At 43.0% G+C, this 21544-nt stretch overlaps 2 protein-coding genes across 3 annotated transcripts in view; one reads left to right on the forward strand and one right to left on the reverse strand.

The window, feature by feature from the left end:
* Window positions 1-5073: 5073 nt before the first annotated feature.
* LOC119433730 (phosphatidylinositol-glycan biosynthesis class W protein-like) lies at window positions 5074-13945 on the reverse strand. 2 transcript variants are annotated; one of them, XM_049658808.1, is made up of 8 exons: window positions 13773-13945; window positions 13421-13609; window positions 13170-13361; window positions 12778-13008; window positions 8920-9073; window positions 7657-7895; window positions 6493-6634; window positions 5074-5462 (listed from the first exon to the last, which is right to left on the reverse strand). In XM_049658808.1, the coding sequence occupies exons 1-8, from the start codon at window positions 13793-13795 to the stop codon at window positions 5118-5120; spliced, it is 1515 nt and encodes a 504-aa protein (XP_049514765.1). In that variant the 5' UTR covers window positions 13796-13945; the 3' UTR covers window positions 5074-5117. The 2 variants fall into 2 exon arrangements, with proteins under 2 accessions (XP_049514765.1, XP_037556916.1); XM_037700988.2 differs by having other exon boundaries at window positions 13723-13927.
* A 143-nt stretch (window positions 13946-14088) lies between these two features.
* The window catches only part of LOC119433512 (required for excision 1-B domain-containing protein-like), a 44227-nt gene continuing 36771 nt past the window's right edge, over window positions 14089-21544 (forward strand). Inside the window, exons 1-2 of the mRNA XM_037700750.2 lie at window positions 14089-14175; window positions 15486-15577. Of these exons, the coding sequence (XP_037556678.1) occupies window positions 14173-14175; window positions 15486-15577 (95 nt within the window). The 5' untranslated portion in view covers window positions 14089-14172. The remainder of the gene's footprint in view (window positions 14176-15485; window positions 15578-21544) is intronic.

Raw genomic sequence — 21544 nt, forward strand, 5'->3', positions numbered from 1 at the left:
AAAATTCACTCACGATTACGATACTCCTTAATGCGAATTTGGAGCGCAGCTGTTTAGGTGTTTTGAATTTGCGATGTATTGTGGCAAAGAATTATGCTAGCATGCCCCCCAGGCATAGAGTTTCTAAATAAAAAACGTAATATGAAACTCTATGCCCCCAGGTGCGGGGAAAGCTGCGCCGTCGCCGGATCACGTGACGCGCGCGACCAATCAGGGTCGTTTGCTGTGTCGCGGGGGGGGGGGGGGATGATGATAAGTGGTTCTTGAGGGAAAGGGAAAGGTTGGCGCTATCTTCTGCAGCCCTTGAGGGAGCACGGCTCAGCGCCAAAAGAGAAGGAAAAGGGGTTGGCGCGCGCTCCGTCGGGCTTCCCTCGCCTCGTATCAGTTTCGGCGAGCGCATGGGAAGGCCACGCGTGCCGTGTTCCATCGAGGAGCAGGCTGCGTTTGAGCAACAGCGCCGCGAACTCGCTCGGGAAAGGGCTTGTCGACGTGCCGATTCTAGCGCTGCAAACCTCCCTGACCGGCTGCTTTCTGCAGCTGGCGGCAGGCGGTGACACAACTTTATGCTAGCGCCGTCGCTGCAGCAGCTCGCATCCTCATGTCTAAAGGCAAATTTGCAATTTTTTCTTTAAAAAACAGGCAATTAACTTCGATAAGTGTTATACTAAACGAAGCCGACCCCAAAATGCGATTGTTGTGCAAAATTTTTGCAAGAACAGTGCAGCGGTGGGCGCAAAATCTTATTTCAAACAGTAGCAGTGAAATATTCAGGAACCTGAACGCGCTCGCCACATGCCTGGTCGCCGCCGTTGAGCACAACTCATGCAGAACTCCACTTTCCTCCTCACCCTTTCGCCATGCTCTCCCCCTCATACTTCTGCTCACCCACCTCCTCACGCTCTCTTCGCTATCGCCGTCTTTCAGCCCCCACTGCGCTCTGCATTCGCTCTTTCACCCTTCGCTGTGCGCGTTCGCTCGGTTACACTAGAGTGTACTAGAAGGGTAGTACACTCAAGTTACACCGAGGCAACATCTAGGAAGTATAGCTGAGGGACGCCGACGTTTGACGCGGGAACGGGTGCCTAAGAGCTGCGCTCTAAAATATAGTGCTCGCATATCACTTCCTGACCTATTTGCTACCATGAGCAGGCAGGACCGTCGGGGCGTCAACGAAAAGCAGCTCAGTCTTTCGGCACGGCCGCACTGAAGTCGGTGTGTGGCTAACGTCATGGATTTTAAAGTAATTTATCATATTTGAATCACATTTAGACCATAGGTGGTGTGCTAACGAGTCCACACCCCAGCAACTGCCGTCTTCTATGAGTGCCCCGTTCTGGGTAACAAATACAAATCTTGGAGGTCATGCTTTTGCACGCTGCATGTAGTGAAAGCGATTGCAGTAGCCAAAAATACACCATATATGTGAGGTTTGGGCACTATTGATACACAGTAAAGGTTGTCGAAAGCTCGGTCTTTGGTGACTGTAGTCCATGCTCACCAATAAAAAGTTTTGGGTCCGAGCAGATGCTGTCAAAATCCGTGACATCGCGATGAACTGGTCCAGAACCTTGAAGGCGGCTTCGCCACCTGTATTTTGTCATGGCGTCTTTCCTGGCTTATCCGAGTTATTTTTCACAACATTAGTGCACATCAATATGTGCATAGATGGCAAAGGATAGTGGGATAAAAGCTATGTTTCAGTAGCTTGACAAGCCCCACTACCCCTTAAAGCATCTTCTTGGCATAAAAGCGACTTTTTTTTTTTTTTATTGCATAAGCTTAATTACAAAAACAACAAAAAAATGTGAACATCTGGCAGAGGTATGCCTGGTTGGGAAAATTGAAGTGAATAATGAATATGTAAACTTAAATATAATACAAACCTGTCCAGCTCATCAAACTCGGAGACCATGGTCAATCATTGCGGTTCTCATTTTCAAAAATTTTCTTTAGCTACCTACAGCCGCCCGATTCTTGGCCTATACCCCTTGGTGGGTACGGTTCATCATCATGGTGACACACTGGTGAGACTGCAGAGGCCTTGAACTCCGGCTCGTAGCCAGGACTTTCTTTTGGGGGGCAGGCTAAGGTTGCATACGCCCACTCAGTGGCTTCCAAGAAGCTTTCAGGTCTCTCTTATGATTTTGGCATTGATTATTGTAGCTACGTAATGCCAGATGCTGTAAATTGGACAACAATCACAATTCCGGTGTGTGCTTTAGCTCCATAATAAGTTTCTGTGGAGCTTCTGGGGCTACACCCCTACACAATCATCTTGGCTGCCGTGCTTTGTTCTTTGTAAGCTCCCAGGTGTTGGACAGGCGTTGAGACGCGAATGCCATAATAGCCGCACGTTCAAAGGAAATGCGCCTTTGTTAATAGGTGACATGCCAGGCATAAAAGGGAGCAGGGCGCCATCTGGAAAAATTTCAGGGGTGGTGGGGCTGAAGCCCAGTCAGCACCCCCTTGGCTACACCACTGCTTGAACTTGACACTAGAGAACATGACGACGTCACATTAGAAAATTAATAATTAGATGCATCATCTCCCATGCAGGACGCAGTGAGACAGAAATGCTTGGCACAACACAAGGTTTTTGTTCCTTGACAACATTGGCAAGGTTAGCCTCACGTTGGCTGTCATGATCAACCAATGTTTGGGAATTGGCACTGGTTTATATTGGCAGACCCTTGGCCAATCTGGTGACCACTGTGCTACGGTAGATAAATTGTAGTTACTGTAAGTTAGCAACACACTAGAGTATGTTGCTCAGTTATAAACTGCAAATGGTAACAGTAGAGTGAGTAAGGTTTACCAACTATTATGTCTGGTAACCATCACTAATGGGGCTTAGTTACTAGCTCCGAAAAATAGTAACCATTACTATCTCAGCTGCATTACCGTGATCAACAGTGGAAAAGAGCCACTACCATGGCCATATTTATGTCAATTTCTATTAAAAATTATGGCATCACAAAGCCGCTGTAGTCTGTCTATTCTTTTTTATCATATATCAAGCTGCAACTTTTGGAACATTATCACACCTTTATATACATATATGCCTGGAATAATTCCTAAAATGCGGTTGATGCTCCATGGTCTGTGCGACAACTCTAAAAGAGTCCTCCAACAGTGACATCTGAATCAATGCAGAGGTGGAATAGCTCACATACAGTGCTCCAGCACAGTACTGAAATACCGAGATGGTCGAGTGCTGCTCTTACGTTACCAAATTCCTTCTGGAAATGTTTTTGTTTTACCAGTGTACAGCACCTCACACTCCAAAGAAGGCTTCTGTAAGTGACCGGTACAATGCAAGGTATTACTGCTATTACCCGATAAATATTAGTGAGCTGGAAACCTGGCTAGACTTGCACAAAGGGGATGACAGGTGCCTGTAGAGACTGAACGACATGAGTTTATTACATTTGTAGTGGTGTTTCAATGACGTATAATAGGCAGTCAGCAGGTGTGGGGACAGAGTCAACACTAGTGTGGAGACATGAGAGACCACATGCGTACCAAGAGCAGTGACAGACACAGGTGTAAGGAAAACTGGAGAATAAGCAGTAGACACGTTGCGTGTTGAATCTAAAAAGCATCCTGTGAACCCCAAACATGCGGTATGCCTCTGCTCAAGCTGAAGTACCCCGACAAAGAGCTGGGACTGTCGCATCGCTTTTGAGAGAGACTTAATCTGCAATCGTGCTCATGTCTATTGGTGGCAACGAAGAAATGGTGCCTGAAGTGAAGCAGAACAAGCAGTAATGCATGGTGTTCATGACTGTTGCTGCTTATATAGCGCAGTCATTAATTCCAATCTATTTGCATGGGTCAGAAGCTAACTACAGTAGAAAATGGCATAAGTAATGTTCACCTCTGCCCGGCTAATGGGTCAACATCTCACAGACACATTGCATGCGAGATGCAGTGATGTTGGCTGGCATAGTCAACCACTGTCACCCATCTGTCTTTGTCATCTTTCTGGCAAAAAAATACAGCAAATGAATGTAGTGTGTACACGTCTTTTTAGAGGTCCAAGATTACTGGTTTATTTCTTTTCAAAGTGTGATGAGCATATCGTCTGTTAATGAAATTTTTTGCTTTAGCAGCTTTGTGGCTGGGAGGAGTCAAAATTCAGGTGCTGTCCAATATCTGTAGGTTTCCTGTTGATTGAAAAGCACAGATATGGCTGCTCTTTTGTGACAAGGAGACCCAAAAATGGCAGGGAGCTGGCTTCTTTATATTTTACTGTGAACTGCATTGCAGGCTCCACAGAGGTCAAGTGAGCAAGCAAGTTTTCAGCTTAAGGTGTTCTCATCACACAAAAACAATTGTCCACGTAGAGCATAGTCATTTTATGCTAAGGGTTGAAAGTACTGGACAAAGATATGGATGACAAAGACATGGTCGACTCTCCTCATCACTACTATTGTGTCTCAGTTCCCTATGCGCAAGGTACCAGCAAGACAGATTCTTTGGTGAAGTAGAAGAAGTAATTTTTCTGTTGCAAGCCTAGCTCTTACCGCCCACCCCCAGAAGACTGCACACCCATCCAAAAAGCACAGAAGGTTGTTTAAAAGATTTTCTGTTCGAATTGTAAAGCATGATACATTGGCAAAACAGAGTTTAAAGAGTTTGGCAACGTAGGAATGGCCTTTACCATCCAACAGCGCAGTGACAGAGCACTGGGGAGCTATTTAACCACCATGATGACTATGTTGCCTTGTAGAGGAAAACGATTGCCTCCTTTTCAAGTCATGGAACATTAAGAAATTGGCCAGGAGCATTGGCCACTCTTGGAGTGCTCTCCCCAGTGTATATGTTCGAGGACTGCGCATCGTCATTGATACTATGAGCAACTATGAATCACTTATAAGCATGGAGGAAGGAGCCTGACGTCACACAGCCAGCCTATTGCAAGCCAACAATATGCACCAATCTTTTCCCTTTCCAAATTGCAGTTTTGAGAAAGGGAGTAAAATAACACTGACAGAGACATGGTGACCTCTTCAGTTACACATCTGTATTAATTCAATGCAGAGCAGCATAAATGAAAGGAGAGGGCTAAACCTTGGCTACTTTATTTATACAAGTCCGAAATAAAACAGCTAAACTCACGTGAATGGCAGCTTTAACTTTATCTTCTTGTGATGCAAGATTACAGCAAACATGCACACTGCATAAATATAACTGACCAGTGCAACCACACACACGCCATCCGTGGCAGTCCTTGGATGAAAGAAAACATTCACCAGTCCAGTCAGAATATTTGCAAGGAGAAATACAGCCATTCCATTGTAGTTGATGCTTTTCCACAGTATGTCAACATCAGTGTGAGTGTTGTCAGTGTTGGTCACGGCAAAAAGATTGTAGTCTATGTGTGCATCAGGAGGCAGGAAAGCTACACGGAGGAATGTGACCACGACACTCAGGGCAACTGCAAATGTTCCAAGCGAGTACTGTGGAAGAAAAAAAATAAAAAATTAAAGTTAACACCAGCATACATGTTCATCTGCAACATAAACCCTGCTTACAAATGGCACATAAATCATTTCAGACCATCTGCCTCGTGACAAGGCAGCAGTGCATGCTTGTCATCCTGATGAGGTTGGGCATGAAGGAAACGTAATACAGTTTTAGTCATTCCTATTTTTGTTTATAACTATATTGAGTGCTATTTATTTATTGGCATTAAAAAACAGTCAGTGATGGTTTAAGGCATTTAACATGATGCACTTACACACAAGATAGCATAACATTATTTTTACCTTTCTTTTGGCATGTCATGTTTACACTTGTCCCATGAGACTTCTTAATCACAGCAGTTACTTCTTACGTAGTGATCATGAAGCAATAGTTCTCACTTTCATGAGAATAAGGAAACATTTTTCTATCACAACTATATTTTACCAGCATCAAGTTGTTTTTTCTAGACTAGTATTATTTCCTTTCCCGTTATTAAGACTATGAACACATGCAATCACAAATTTAAAGTTCATCTATAATTATAGGACAGCAAAAATTGTTATGGTAGGTTTGTTTTCTCTATGCTTTACTTGACATGAGCGTCTATGTGAATTATGTGATTTTTAAGTACTGAGCCCCTCAAGTTCCCCAGCAGTGGCGCAACGACGGGGGGGGGGATTCGGGGGTTGTAACCCCCCCCCTGAGGCCGACTTAAGCCCCCCTTTTGTTTAACCCCTTTTCTTTCCTTATGCATTTGAGTGCTGCAACTAAGATGTAAGAGGCGCAATCGTCTGCACACTCGCAAAAAGCGCATTTTTTTGACAATTTCTCGTGAAAAAAATTGAAATTAGTGCTGTTTAGATGGTATTGGCAAACTGTCAACCCCCCCCTGGCAGAGATCCTGGGTGCGCTACTGTTCCCCAGATTATTCTCACACATTACAGGGAGATCCACAAGGTGTCATTCCCTGCTACCAGAGCAGGTGTGCCACTGCCAACAAAAAAAGGCTCGCTGTGTACGCACCATCCACAAGCAGTATGACAGGTTTGCAAGCCTCCTCGAAACAGGATCCACTGCAGTGTGCATGATGTAAGTTGCTGCAAAAGCAACAGCAGTCACTCCAGCAGCCTGCAGTCCCGTCATAATCCAGTCACGAGCATTGTTCCTTCAAAGGAAAGAGAGAGAGAGAAAAGACAGTGCTGCGAACTTAGTATCAGCATCAATATTACAACAAAAAAGAATCACATGTAGCAATGCTTTTCTAGTGATTGTTTGAGCATGGACTATTATGCTGAGTAACAGTTTGCTAGTTGTGAATGAGTGAATGACCCAAAACGGGCATCCAATGAGGGACACAATGTTAAATTTCACTGCATTTATCAGCACAATGCTAGACACACAGGTCGGCATACCTGGCATGGGCTTGCGCAAGCCCATGCGATGTGGCAAAGCGTTGCGCATTGATTGCAGTGTGGGAATTTATAGGAAAACAGCGCTCATCCTGTTTGTTTCCATTGATTTAAGTGGGTGCCTTGTACTGCACAGTTTCTTCTAATGAAAGTTAAAAATGAGCAATGTAATCAGAAGCCCACCACACAAAAGCAATGCACAATTACACACGTCTGACAGTGAACCTTTAAAGGTCTTTTTCCTTGATAAGCACTGCTCTTTTCAGGTGTTCATGAGACGCGTGCTGAAATGCATTGGGTTTTTAAACAAAGTAAATGCCAAAACAAGTAAATTCAAGTTAAATTCTCAAAACAAAAAAAAATACAATTTCAATGTGATTTTTTATTACATGCCAGAGAATCATAAGCATATTTATTACCTACATATCCATCAAACTTCCCAGTGATTGCATATATTTGACAAGCAAGCTGTTGATGCAAGACAGCATAATCATTTCACCATTATTAATGTAAATGATAAGTAGGTACCACACCACTGCAAAGCCAAAACCAAAAGGCCAGATGGTCTCTTGATGTCATTTTCTTTGCACTAATGTCTGCATTAATGCTTTTAGTGTCTGCTTTATGTCTCCCGTATACCAGAAATAGGCTTTCCAGCCAGTAAACTCTCAGTTGTAGTATCTACGACCACACTGTAACACTCCTTCAGCACTACGAAACAACAGTGCCATCTTGTTTCCTGTTCAATTTTAAGACATCAATTGCCATTGGCACATACCGTGGCTTATAGCCAAATGTTCTTGCTGACGCCGCAGCAGCCAAGTGCAGTGCCACATAGCCAACAATGGAGGCAAGGCCTTCCTTGTTTGCTGCCAGGAAACCTGACCGGTCATCACTGTCCAGGAATACTGCCAGTGGAGTGAACAGGAGGCAGGCTTCATACATGCAGGCCAGGACGACAGCAACCACCCAGTCCAAGTGAATCGGCACGGTCGCATACACCATTGATGTCAAAATCTGCAGGTTACATAGCTTACATGCTTATGCTGTAAATTGTACCGTGGCTAATGAAGAAGTGACCAAAAGCAACTGTTCATAATGCTAAGGCTCAGACCTAAACCACAACGCAGCACATCACATTAGTGGTGGAACAATGGTGAGCTTCACTATGCAAAAACTGCATCGATCAAGGTAACAAGTCCAGAGGCAGCCCCCAGAAGTATCTGCGAACCCGAGTCAACAGCTCATTCTGCTTTGCTCCAGGTGCTGTCACCATTGTCTCTCTACCAATAGTCATGAGCATGCCTGCAGCCAACTAGTACTCGACAAGCCCCAGCCTCCTCGGCCTCTGTTAAGCGATGCAACGGTCCCAACCCTTCATCCAGGGACCTCGGCTTGCAGAGGGCGACTGTGTGTATGCTTTAGGTATGTGGGATGGTTTTTGTATTATTGTTATGTCTTTTAGAAAATGCTTTATCTATACATGAAGTGTACTGCTTGGTGGCTGCAGGTTATTAAATATAACATTAATTAGAACATGGCTATTATTTGCCATTACAAGTAAAATTAACCAGCAAATTGACTAAGTGACAAATACATATACATTAACTTTGTTGCTGTTTCCAAAACTCTGCCTTTTTTGTTTTTTCTGACTAGTCAAGTTACGTTGGAGCTGCTGCTTAATTCATTGATATAATGGCATCTTTACTGCAGTGCAGCATATGCACTATCATATTTTTCAGTGTCAGCTAAATATAAATTGATGTATTGCAATATAAGTACTCATACACAAAATAAAGAAAAAACCAGAAGTCAATCCATTAACTGGCACCAGCCAAAGGTGGGCTCACATTGAGATGCAAACACAAAAGTACAATCTGGTTCTATGTTTCTCTTTCCACATTTGGCAATGTGTGAGAGAGTGCCACAAAGAATGTTTTACCCCATTTTTCCCACTTCTGTTTCATTCCAGCTTGCCTGTGCATATGTCTGCTTTCTGATGCTACTACACTGAATAATGGTGACTCACAGAATATCTTACCCTGGTGCACGCTAGTGTGAAAAAGAAGTTCCAGTGGACACCATACTCATGAGCAGGGTTTTGGTAGTTCAAGACAGTCACCATAAACAGACGTAGCATCCCCAAAATGACAAGGGCTATACTGCCACGCACTGCTTTCCACACATGTTGCAGGCTGCAAAAGAATTCACAACTGTAGGGATTATCTGCACTGAAACATAAATTTGAGCCTAATGTTCACACCCCTTAAAGTGTGCTTATAGTTCATGCCAGATTTGCAAAGACAGGAATGAATTGTACAGCCATGCGAATGAATATAGCTCTCTTATGTGCACAGAGAGCATTTGAGATTCCTCTAGTCTAGAGATAGGCAAGCTCAGCTAGGCACAATGAAGCAAGATCTTCTGTAAAGCAGGTATGTGTGGCAGAAAGTGGGCAATGCGACGAACAGATGAGAGAGAGAGAGAGAATAAACTTTATACAAAATAGCACACGAGCGGAGGCAGCTCCTCCGCTCTGCAGTGGGTGGTCCCTTCAGTCCAGGAGTCCAGCAGGCTTTAGCTGCCCTTCTCGCTTGGTTGACCAGGTTGAGCTGGTCCATCGGGTCGAAGCTGGACAGTGCTGCCTCCCATTTCCGTGTGGTGGGATGTGTTATGGGTGTGAGCTCTGGCGTGCTTGCACAAGCCCATGCCATGTGGTAAAGCATTGCGCATTGATTGCAGCTAGGGAATTTATAGGAAAACACAGCGTGGTAGAGACTCAAGTGTGGATGAAATTACTTGGGAATAACCCCATACATGACCTTGTTTTATGAAATGCTCCAGTCAAATCCACTTAGAATAGTATTTAAATGCCAAGAATTCCTTTCTTTTTTGCATACTGCAGCCATTTAGCAGGGCTACTGCATGAGTGGGTACATGGTACAAATAAACGGTGTCAAAGCGCAAGTAAACATGAAATAATAATTTGAACAAAACAATGCAGTTTAAAGCACAAAAATGTAAACACAGAAACAGTGTCATAAAAATGAATGTGAAAGAAAATGATGTCGTTCAAGGCACACAAGAAGGAGATCAATCTAAGGCATTCAAGCATTCTTCTATGGGCAATGACCAGATGTGGCCAGGTACATGATTCCATAGATCTATGGTCTGGGGAAAAAAAACTGTATTTAGGAAACTCAGTCCAAGAATGAAAGACAGATATGTTTAATATGTGACTGTTTCTGGTGGATAACTTAGCATGTGTTATATATACAGGGTGTCCCAGCTATCACACAGCACAATTTAAAAATAGAGGAACGACGTTACGCGAAGCAAACCTAGTGTGTATTGTTTCCAGTAGAGTGGAGTAGCCGCCAGTAATTTTTGCGTTACAGATATTTAATTAGGTTACATTGTGATTAATTATCTAACTCGAGAAGTACTGCCCTAATTATGAAAGTGTCACTGAGAAAATTGTAAAGCAATATGAAAAACTCCCGATACAGCTTTCTGTTGCTCAATATGTGCTACATAAATGTGTTTTTCAGAGTGTGAAAAAAGCCCGCGAATACATGCAAAGTGCCTCGAGTGGCCAGTCGCGCAGCAATTCTGCGTGTCAATGTTTGTTGGCTTCTTATGATATGATTAATAATAATCGGGCCCCTCGGTTCCCTTTCTTCTCGTTCATTACATAACGAGGGCTCAAATCCGGCAACATTGATGCGTTCAGGTAGAATATGTGAGTTTATTGACCAGTTGTCATCACCTAAAAAGATCACGTGCTCGTGACGCCTGCGGCAGAAAGGATGTTCCATATCCGCTGCCTAGGTTTGCGTGTGGTGGCGCTGGCTAACACTCCCTGCGTTAATAGTTCTAGTTGTAAAACATAAACACCCCAGAAAGTGGATGGGAAAACGGCTCCGCGGTAGCTCAATGTTAAGAGCATCGCACACGTAATGTGAAGACGTGGGATCGTTCCCCACCTGCGGACAGTTGTATTTTCATCCATTTTCATTTCCATTAATTTATCATTTCTTTAATTCAATTAATACTGTTCAAGTAATTTCCCCTATGTTGTCCTTGGTGTCATTGTTTGTTGGCTTTTTATGATATATATATATATATATATATATATATATATATATATATATATATATAGATACTAGTCTATCTACTAGTCCCTACGTAAGCCCCTACACTGATGCAAACATCGTCTGAAAGGTTTCCTGCATACAAAGTAAAGGGTCAAATTGCCTCAAAGAAATTTCTCTGCAAGAGCTACAACATACTGGTGACATATTGCAGGCCTTGCCTCTAGTCTCTATTTTAACCAGAGTTTGGCAGATCCCATAGGCTGACCTGCTCTAAAGCCAAATTCCTGTCTAGTGGACTACACCAACACAATGATTATCTGCAACTGGCCACTAGGAGGAATCTTGGTGAGCTAGTGCTTTTCACCAAATTGTATGTACCCACCCGCCTTATCTCCATGCTTCCCTAAAATTGCGCACAAATAAATGTGAGAGTGAGGGTCACCATGTTACTCCCTCCACCTTAGGTGGTGCTGCACATACATGCACAATGCTGCGAAATATGCTCAGCACAAGTTGATCGACGAAGCCTAACCTCGATAGCATATTGAACTGTCGAATATAACGAATTAAGTCTATGTTTCTTGGCAACATCATTGTGTAACAAATACATGTTATTAGATATAACAAAGGTATTTTTGTCTTGGATGTGACTTCGCTTTAACAAGGTTTTACTGTAGTTCGTACAATATATTAAAGCAGCAATGCAAGAAAAATAATAGACACAAGAATGCAAAAATGATACCATGAGAGCTGAATTAAGAGGTATAACAAGTTGTGCTAGATTGACAAGCGACAACTAACATTCTGCTGGAGTAACGAGCCACAACTAATATTGTGCATGATACCAGGCTTACTTCAAGCCTGGTATCATGGGCAACTTCTTTCTCTACGCAAACTTGCAGTTAATATATATTGTTCATAGCTCTTTCTTACAGCAACACAACTAACTATTCCTTAATTAAAAAGAAAAATTGCTAATCTCCTGGTCAGCAACTGAAGCAGCTTTAATTAAAAGGCTAATTCAGGGTTCTAAACTTGTCATGTTGAACAGGGCAGTCGACTTGTTCATCTGTAAAACCATGGTCAGGCCTGCTGCCCCAAGATACGTTGAGCTCAGCACTGGCTCCAAGTGTGCATAAGTATCCAAGAAACCAAAGGACATTTGCCAAGGCAGGCAAAAAAAAAAAAAATTGTTAACAAATTTCGCCTTCATTTTCAAACAGCTTTTTCTGTGCAAGAATCCACAAGGATGACAAAGAAGCGCAGGACAGTGCTTCTTTGTCATCTGTGTCATTTCCTGAGTTGAAAAAGCTGTTTGAAGAATATTTCAAAACCAACTAGCCCTACTTTCAGTTCTTTTATCCGAAAAGGGGTATGCCAGCTTTTTACCGCCCTCTTGCTGCGACTTTCAACTTGCTTGTCATACCGAGTTTCTCCAGCAAGACGTTGCGCTGAAATGTGCTGCTATTATTAGCAAAGTGTTAGAAAGGTCATGGTGACAATAACGATTTCACTAGTATCTTTCAGCTGCAGAAATATTTTATACCCAAGACATTTCACCGGTTAATTATTGCATATGCTACTGCTACATGCTTTTTGAAGATGTAAGCATATTGTTGCTGTGTCGTAATAACATGCATGGAAGCCACATTAATAATGTTCTATCACATCCATGATAAAAACCTCAGGTGGCCGAACTACATCCAGACACCAGCATTTTTCAGTTCTAACCAATATGACAAACATTTTACGAGGCATTGCACGACATCATTGTACATCAACGTAGAATTGAAATTACATACCGCTCTGCAGGAAGGCTGTTCTTGGCCTCTCGAGAACTGATGGCCACAATTATGACAAAGGCACCAACACCTAGGTCCATAGGACTGAAACCTGTCTTCTCAGTTTTGGCAAAGTACCGGGGCACTGTTGAAAAATCCACAGCCAAAATGCCAAAGATGGTCATTAGAATGACTTGTGCACGACCCGACGTTAGTCCAGGGTAGTCATGAGGTGCCACTTTGGCAATACTTCTGGAAAAAAAAAAAAAAAAAAAAGATTAAAATTTTGGGAATGCGGCTGCACTAGTATTTTTTTTTTTAAAGTAAAGTATAGAAGACTCCGCCACAATGGTATCGTGCACTTTTGAAGCTGGAGTGATTACTTATGTGATACAAAACATTAAACAGTGTACCTATTTTTGGCCAATTTCTTTCCCTGATTCCTTGCAATTGGGATCCACTGGTCAAACAGGCGTTGTGAGAGCCGTATTCCAAGTGCTAGGGCGATGACTGTGAACACTAAGCAAGCCCAGTAGTCCGCAAGAAGAGTGAAAGACAAAATGAATGGTACGCACTGAACAAAGATAGCAAGACTTGCAGAAAACCTGTAATTAAAAAGGGAATATCAGAAAGGTCATAGCATTGGAGGGTGAGATAACATTACCAGATGTTTTTTCTCAATGTTCTGATGGCAGGCAACTGCGCAAGCGTTGAGTGAAGAACGGTGCTGTACATCAACAGACCGCCAATAAGTAGGAGCTCCACAGGATTACAGCCACCTTTAGACGTTACGAACGCCTCATGAACAGCCTTTTCTGATTTGTCCATGGTACCTAACTCGTTCCCGAAGACGCTGGAAGAAAGAACTCTTAAAGCCGCTGCGCCAATCACATGTCGTACACGAAAGTGCCATCACTAAACAATCAGCTAAGTGAAAGCTAGAACGTGTGTGAGTAAATCACTCACCTCTAGAAGAAAGAAATCGTCTATGCCAATGGCATGTTCAAACAACGTACTGTAGGTTTTCTACAATTGTCATCGTTCATGCCACTGAAAGGCAGTGCAATTTGCGTGCACACTACTGCGACGATGAAATAGACGAAATCAGGACGAAACCAACTGCAAGATTAGCGCCACTACAGCGACTCGATCAAAAGTAGCAGACACTGCAGCGTCGTAGACGTCGTTTCGTTCCGCGTACCATGTTTAATGTAAACTGATATAATTAAACATAATATACATTATTTTATTATTTAAATTTGTAAACAAGCGTCCAGTTGCATCAAATAACGGCATTGAAATTATTAAAGAGGGCGCTCGTAACAACTTTAAAACAGCTCTTGGCAACCTGAGCTGTCCCCCTTTCGCAGCACCTGTTGCATTGGAGCAGCTGACGGACGCAACGCCGGCTTAAAAATGGTAATTTCGTTCAAGCGAAGTTTACTGCTACATATATCAGGTAGTAGTTTTCGGAGACTAGGAACAGCGCTTGATTATGGACATTCTTCATTGGTAGTGGAGCTTGGGAAAGGCGGTGCGGGTTTCCTTCCGAATGAGGCGAATTCGCCGAGCGGCGGCGGCATGGCCTGGGAACCGCCGTGATTTGTCGTGAACGCTCCGCTCCATTGTGTGGACGTCGAACGTCGCAGCATGTCTTGCGCCGTTAAATGTTCCCGCTCGAGCTTCTCCCGTGCAGCTAATGTCATGTGAGGACGTTTTTCATCCTATCCGCGGAAACAGCGCTGTGTTGCTATGAGGTTTCATGTTCGAAATCTCCGGGCGAGCGCATTTTCAAACTGGAAATGCCGGCTGCGATACTTGTTTCGGTTGAACGAAACAGGTCCGCACTTTTAGTCGGAGAACACCCTGGTCCGTTCGAAATCTTCGACGGCGAAATAGGTCATTTTCGCGTGTCTCAGACGGTTGCCGACTAGTCCTAAACGGCCCAGCTTTATTTTTTCGCCTTACCGCAAGCATGAATCTTGACATTTAACTTGCAGTGTGTCTTGACGTGTGTGGGTTTCTGAACTTCGCAGAACACGTATTTGTGTCTTGAGCCAGCAAACGTCGTTGATTAAACGTTCTAATTCGAAACTCAACTGCACCATCGTGCTCCATGAAGCGCGGCGAAATCGATTCGGGTTACGCAACCAGCGTTGCAAGCAATAAATGCGTACGTTGATCTGCAAATTATTTCTCAGTGACGCAGAGACTTCCCACGTGTTGCCGCTTTGGCAAAATAAGCTCTCGTTATGAAGAACGTTTTTGCATTGAAGGGCTCGTGTTCTCGCGCTCTTCCTATAATGAGGGACATTTATAACGGGACGTATACTTTTAGCGAGGAAATCAATATTTGTCATAGGTTTGGAAACGATGTCGAAGATTGCTCTGTGCATTGTTCTTCGTGCGTGGATACTGGTTGTACCGTAGATTACATACATGGCCGGAATGCATACCTGCAAATATGTAATTGTGTGGAACTTCAAAAGTAATCTTACACTTACCGAGCTATCCAAGAGTTACTGTACACGGCCAGTGCTTTCCCTTTCCTTCTCTTCTTGTTTCTGGACACTTTTGTTGTGCCTCATGGGATCTGCCAAGCTGCTGTGATCGGTTTAAGGCTTCGTCTATGCGAAAAATCGTGTGCTTTGTTTCCTCTGAAATTAGCATCCAGCTTACCGATGTCAAGAGGTTTCATGAAATATCTGTGCTTGCATGCTTTATTTCAGGTTGACAGCAGCAGCGATGATGTCTTCAGTTTGCTGAAGAAAATTTGCAGTCTGCAGGAGGAGCGGGCATACACATACAGACTTTTCGAAGAGTGAGTTTGGCTCTTTTTCTGCCATTTGTTCTCGCAGATATCAGTGAAGCTGCTGGGGTTGGTTGGCGGTACTCCATAAATATTTGATAACTGAGCTGTTGAAAGCTACTAACAGGTGTGCTAGCAGCACAGTCTTTTCTGTCAAGCATGGGTGGAGTATGATTGATAATGCATGAGTCATTGTCATGTTGCAGAGCTCGTGCACTCGTTGGTGACATTTCATGCTTGCAGTTGCTGAGCAGTCTTGCCTATAAAAATTTTTGTGCATTGGTGATCTTGTGAAGTGGGTTTGAGAAGCACATTGCCTTTCATACTTAAGTGAAGGCTGGCACAGAACTTTGCCTTCTTTTAAAGCTGCCATCTTTTATGCTGCTTCAGGGGAGTACTTGGCATGTGTTTTGCACCACGTGTTTTGCATATGTTTAGTATCAGAACGTCAAAGATTAGTTAATTATTGCCATTTTGCCAAGCATGTGAAAAAATTCATATTGCGTCGCTACTGCATATTTTGCAATATCGGTGATAAGGTGGCAGATCCTTCGACGTGGTTATGAAGGCTGGTTGCTTAATTTCTGGTGGGGGTCCTTCTGCACCAATTTGTTAAATTCTTTGCAGAGGAATGTTGTCCACTTCATATAAATACAGCGTAAAATGTTTGTGGTACACTGCAACTGCGTTTTTACAGATGTTATTCTCTGTTGATTGCTTTTGATTCTGCCACACATTTACTGGCGTGCCATATGCTAAACCTTTTTTTTTTTTTTTTTTTCAATGAGCACTCAAAAATCGGTAACAGATTTGTTACAAAGGAGCACTACCATGGGTCCTGTTGCAAGTGCTTGGTTCTCTCATCTTTGAAACAAGCATATATGTTCAGGTGTGGTTCAGCATGTGCAGAATTTATGCTCTTTTTTCATTTGTGCATTTGTGTGTACTGTGTTCTGCTGCTCAAGAGCACATGTCTAAAAGGCAGTTCGTGAGTGAAGCAGGCACATAGGACGATTTGCAAATCCAATGCCATCTGCGTTGCTGTTTGCTGCAGGAGTGCCCCACGCTGCTTCAAGGCCGCTGACACGCCATGCGGTCGACGCTCGCAGTGATATTATTAAACATTTGCAGCGGTGTACATAATCAACTTGGTTAACGTGTGGTACAAGTGGATTGCACTGCTTTTAGAAAACAATATTTTTTTTTTTTTTTTTTTAGGTAGAGTACCATAATCTATAAATGCACGAATATTGGTCTGGTGACTCTAAATTTAGTGTCAAAGCTAGTGGCTTGTGAACTGATACGGTGATAGCACATGGTGCCTCATAGCCTTGACTGGAGACAGCGTACTGTTGACTCATTTGAACTTCAAGCCTTATTTTGGCTCCTATCTTCTTGCTCAAGTGTCAGTCGCGCTGGTGCCACATCATTGCGAGCTTTAGATTCTTGATTTTGCCGCTACTGTTGTCTACACCCTTTCAAAAGCTGTTTATGCTGGCTGTAGCTTACTGTGCTGTTTTTCTTTCTTTTGAACTCTTCACTCAAGTTTTCCATGTGCCACAGAAGTAAAATCGGTGCAGGGCCGTCGTCAAGCAGCAAGTTGGCTGTGTATTCACATTTCTGGTCAATTAAAGCAGTGTTTTAACTCTTTCCATACTGCAGGAACTGACGAAAGTTCTACCAACCTTTCCAGAAACTTTCCAGAATTGCAGCGCACAGGCAGCCATGTTTCTAGGGGTGTGAGAATATTTGAAACTTTTGAATAACTGATAGAATATTATACCAGGCGTTAATTGGCAGCGCTTTATATCACTTCACCACAACAGCAATCATTTAAACAGTATACTTAACATAATGTTAACTCATGACCTAATCCAAATAGTTCAGGAGCCAACACGTGTACAAGGGACTTCCAAATCTATACTAGATTTGGTATTTTTACCTAGATTGTTACCTAGATATACTATTCAAGTTGTGGAAGGGATTTCTGATCACTTGCGTCTCAGTGTTTGCTTATCTGTTGTCACTTTTATCAATTCAAATAACCCTGTGAAGCGTTCTTTCAAGGACTACTCACGTGCAGACGATGCATCCATTATAGAACATTTAGAAACATGCCTTACAGATTTTACTGACAATGATGTGAACACACTTTGGCGTCGTTTCAAAAATATGTCTTTACTGTATAGATAACTTTGTGCCGAGCGAACGTAAACTAGTTTGTAAGCAGACTCCGTGGATGACACATGAAATAATCCACTTGAAGCGAAGGGTAAAAATGTTAAAGAAATGGCACATGCACATCGGTCATCTGAAGGAACTAAAGGAAAACCTTGCATGTGCGGTACACTCTTCGAAAGAACATTACTTTAATACAGTGTTGCCGAAATTCATTGTAGAGGACCCAAAAAAAATTTGGAATTGTGTAAGCGAAAAAAAGAAAAGTGTCACAAATTACTGTTAATGGTTCTATAGTTACCGATCATGGTGATATTGCATGTCATTTCAGTGACTACTTTCACAGCGTGTTTGCTAACTCAGGTAGTTGTCCATCTAGTGATACGGTACTTCATCCCGCTGATGTGCATTTTATTTCATACCCTGGCGTAGTTTCTATGTTACTAAATCTAAAAACAAAATCGGGTGGTCCTGACAACCTTCCTACCGTGTTTCTGAAACGATATGCCGAGTTCATTGCAAAGTTTCTTGTTATTATCTATCGTACTTCATTACTTCATGGAAGGTTACCGGATGACTGGAAGATAGCCAGAGTTGTGCCCATACACAAGAAAGGTGATCGGGCTTTATTGCAAAATTACTGTCCAATATCGCTTACATCATCATGCTGTAAACTAATTGAACACATTATTGCCAATCAGATAAATGAATTTTTAGCCGAACACTCAGTCCTCTCCAATTAGTAAATTTCCAACATGGGTTTAGAAAAGGCTACTCAACAACTACACAATTAGTTACAGTAATACATTCACTTGCATTGTGCCTTGATAAGAACGGTCAGATCGATGCAATATTTCTAGATTTCAGCAAAGCTTTTGATAGTTCCACATGACAAACTAATACTAAAGCTCAGACGCATTAAACTACCCGAAATGTTACTTATATGGATAACGCACTATTTAACCAATCGCTATCAATTTTTAGCAATTAATGAGCGGCAATCGGGCTCTTCCGGTTGGCTCTGGGGTCCCCCAAGGGGGGGGGGGGGAGTGTGCTGGAACCATTACCGTTTTTACTGTATATAAATGATATAACCACTGTAATTGACCCTAACGTGCAAATCGGATTGTTTGCGGATGATTGTCTGCTTTTTCAAGAAAAAACCTCATCTACCGATCGGAACCATCTTCATACCGCTCTTGCTAACATTTTTGAATGGTGTGAAACATGGGATATGAAACTTAATACTGACAAAACCGTCTTTCTTCGCTTCTCTCGGCAAAAAGCTCTGCTCTTTTGCGTACACGCTAGGCACGGCACCGTTGCGGGAAGAGACTCAATATAAGTACTTAGGCGTTACACTTACTAATACTTTAACTTGGAATTTACATATAGATAACATTTGCTCTTCTGCGTTCCGTAAATTATATTTTTAAGACATAAGCTTAAAAACTCACCCCCGAGTGTAAAATTACTTGCGTACAATTCAATAATTAGACCTAAACTGGAATATGCATGCGTGGTTTGGGACCCGTTTACTAAACATAATATTTCCCGTCTTGAAACGAGACTTCGCACATTTTGGAATACGTGGAAATATGCTGAATATCATTGAAAGTTACCTGTCCAACCGCAGATTCTGTGTTCGTGTGGGTAATGCCCTATCAGTACCATATGTGCAGGAAACTGGAGTACCACAGGGTGGTGTGCTCAGTTGCACCCTTTTTATCATAAAAATGAATTCTCTGCGTCTGTACATCCCATGCAACATATTTTATTCAGTATATGTCGACGATGTACAGATAGGGTTCACCTCATCTAACCTTGCAATCTGTGAGCGACAGGTTCAACTTGATCTGAACAAGCTGTCTAAGTGGGCAGACGAGAATGGGTTTAGGCTTAACCCACAAAAGTCCACATGCGTCCTCTTTTCCAGAAAGAGGTCTGCATCCTCATCCCAACATTGAGATGCAGGGTGAGGGTCTACCTGTAAAAATGGAACACAAATTCTTGGGCATAATTCTAGACGCGAAGCTAACATTTATCCCACATCTGAAGTACCTAAGAAACAAGTGCATGAAAACAATGAACATCTTGAAAGTGTTGTCTCGCACTGCGTGGGGTAGTGACACAAGATGTCTATTGAATCTCTATAGGAGCCTCATCCGATCCCGTATAGACTACGGTTCCATTATATATCACTCTGCGACACTGAGCACCTTGAAGATGTTGGACCCTGTCTACCATCTGGGTATCCACCTTTCTACGGGTGCGTTCAGAACAAGCCCTGTAGAAAGCCTCTACGCTGAATCAAATGAATCGTCGCTCCATCTGCAGAGAACGTACTTATCCTTTGTATATTTCCTAAAAGTGAACAATACGCACCCTACCTACACAACCATAAATGATCTGTCCAGTGCCCAAACCTTTCAGAACCGCCCTTCCATGAGAAGGCCCTACGCACTGCGAGTAAAAGTCTTGCCGAAGAAATGGATGTATCACTCTACGAGCACGATGTCATGCCCCCTCCTGTACAGCTGCCGCCATGGCAGTGGCAGCTGATTGACTGTGATCTGTCCTTCATTGAGGTTACAAAGCATGCGCCAATCGTACATATCCATATGCACTTCCTCGAATTGCAGCACAAATACTCTTGCCCGGAATATTTTACAGACGCTTCAAAGTCACACGCTGGCGTGTCTTACGTGGCGGTCGGTCCATCATTTTCGGCTGTGGGAGTTCTGCACCCAAACACAACCATCTTTACAGCAGAGGCCTATGCCATCCTGGCGGCAGTTAAACACATCAAACAGTTAGACATACCCAAGGCAGTCATTTATACTGACTCTTTGAGCGTGTTGAAATGTTTAAAAACTCTACGTAGGCATAGAAACCCCGTAATTATAGCTCTTTATTCCACCATTTGCACCGCGTATGTATCGAAGCAGCAAATTGTGCTCTGCTGGGTGCCAGGGCACCGCGAGATCAAAGGGAATGAGTTGGCCGACAAGCTAGCCACATCCGTTCGCACAGACGCTGCCACTTCACCCATAGCCGTCCCTGTAATGGACCTAAAACCCTTTCTCAAGAAAAAGGTCAGGGCCTACTGGCAATGTCTGTGGGACGGAGAAACGAGCAACAAATTATACACTATCAAGCCTCATCTCGCTCATTGGCCACCAGAATTGAAGACTCACCGCACACAGGTTACACTTTGCAGACTCGGAATAGGACACACATACAGTACACACGCATACTTATTGTCTGGTGGCAATCCGCCTGTTTGTGATGAATGTGGCGAGCCACTCTGTGTACTTCACGTCCTCCTGCAATGCCCTGAACTGGAGCCTCAGAGGAAAAGACATTTTCCATTACCATCACGGCAGAATCTACCATTGCATCCCTGTATGTTTTCGGGCAATAAACCTCTTTTTAAATACCAATCCCTTATCACGTTCTTAAAGGATATACCTAACTTTCGTGTTATATATCCAGGTGACTTGTAGCACGGCCTCTCTGGAGAGGCCGCTGCTGAGGTATTTTATTAAAGAGAGCACGTGCCTCCTGGTCTTTGTCTACAAAGGCCTCCGGTAGGTGTCATGCTACTTTTATACTCTTAATTTTAGCACCATGGCCATTTCTCATCCATTCACTACCCATATATCATTCCACACGTCACTGCCCTAATTCTATACGATATGTTTTACGCTTCTATACTGAGATTTGTTCTTAGGCCCCTTTACAGCCACATTGCATCCTGTCATCGGAACTCGCTGATCATGGCAAACATACCATTCATTG

The sequence above is a fragment of the Dermacentor silvarum genome, chromosome 11 (assembly GCF_013339745.2).
Source record: "Dermacentor silvarum isolate Dsil-2018 chromosome 11, BIME_Dsil_1.4, whole genome shotgun sequence".
Classification (NCBI taxonomy): domain Eukaryota; kingdom Metazoa; phylum Arthropoda; class Arachnida; order Ixodida; family Ixodidae; genus Dermacentor; species Dermacentor silvarum.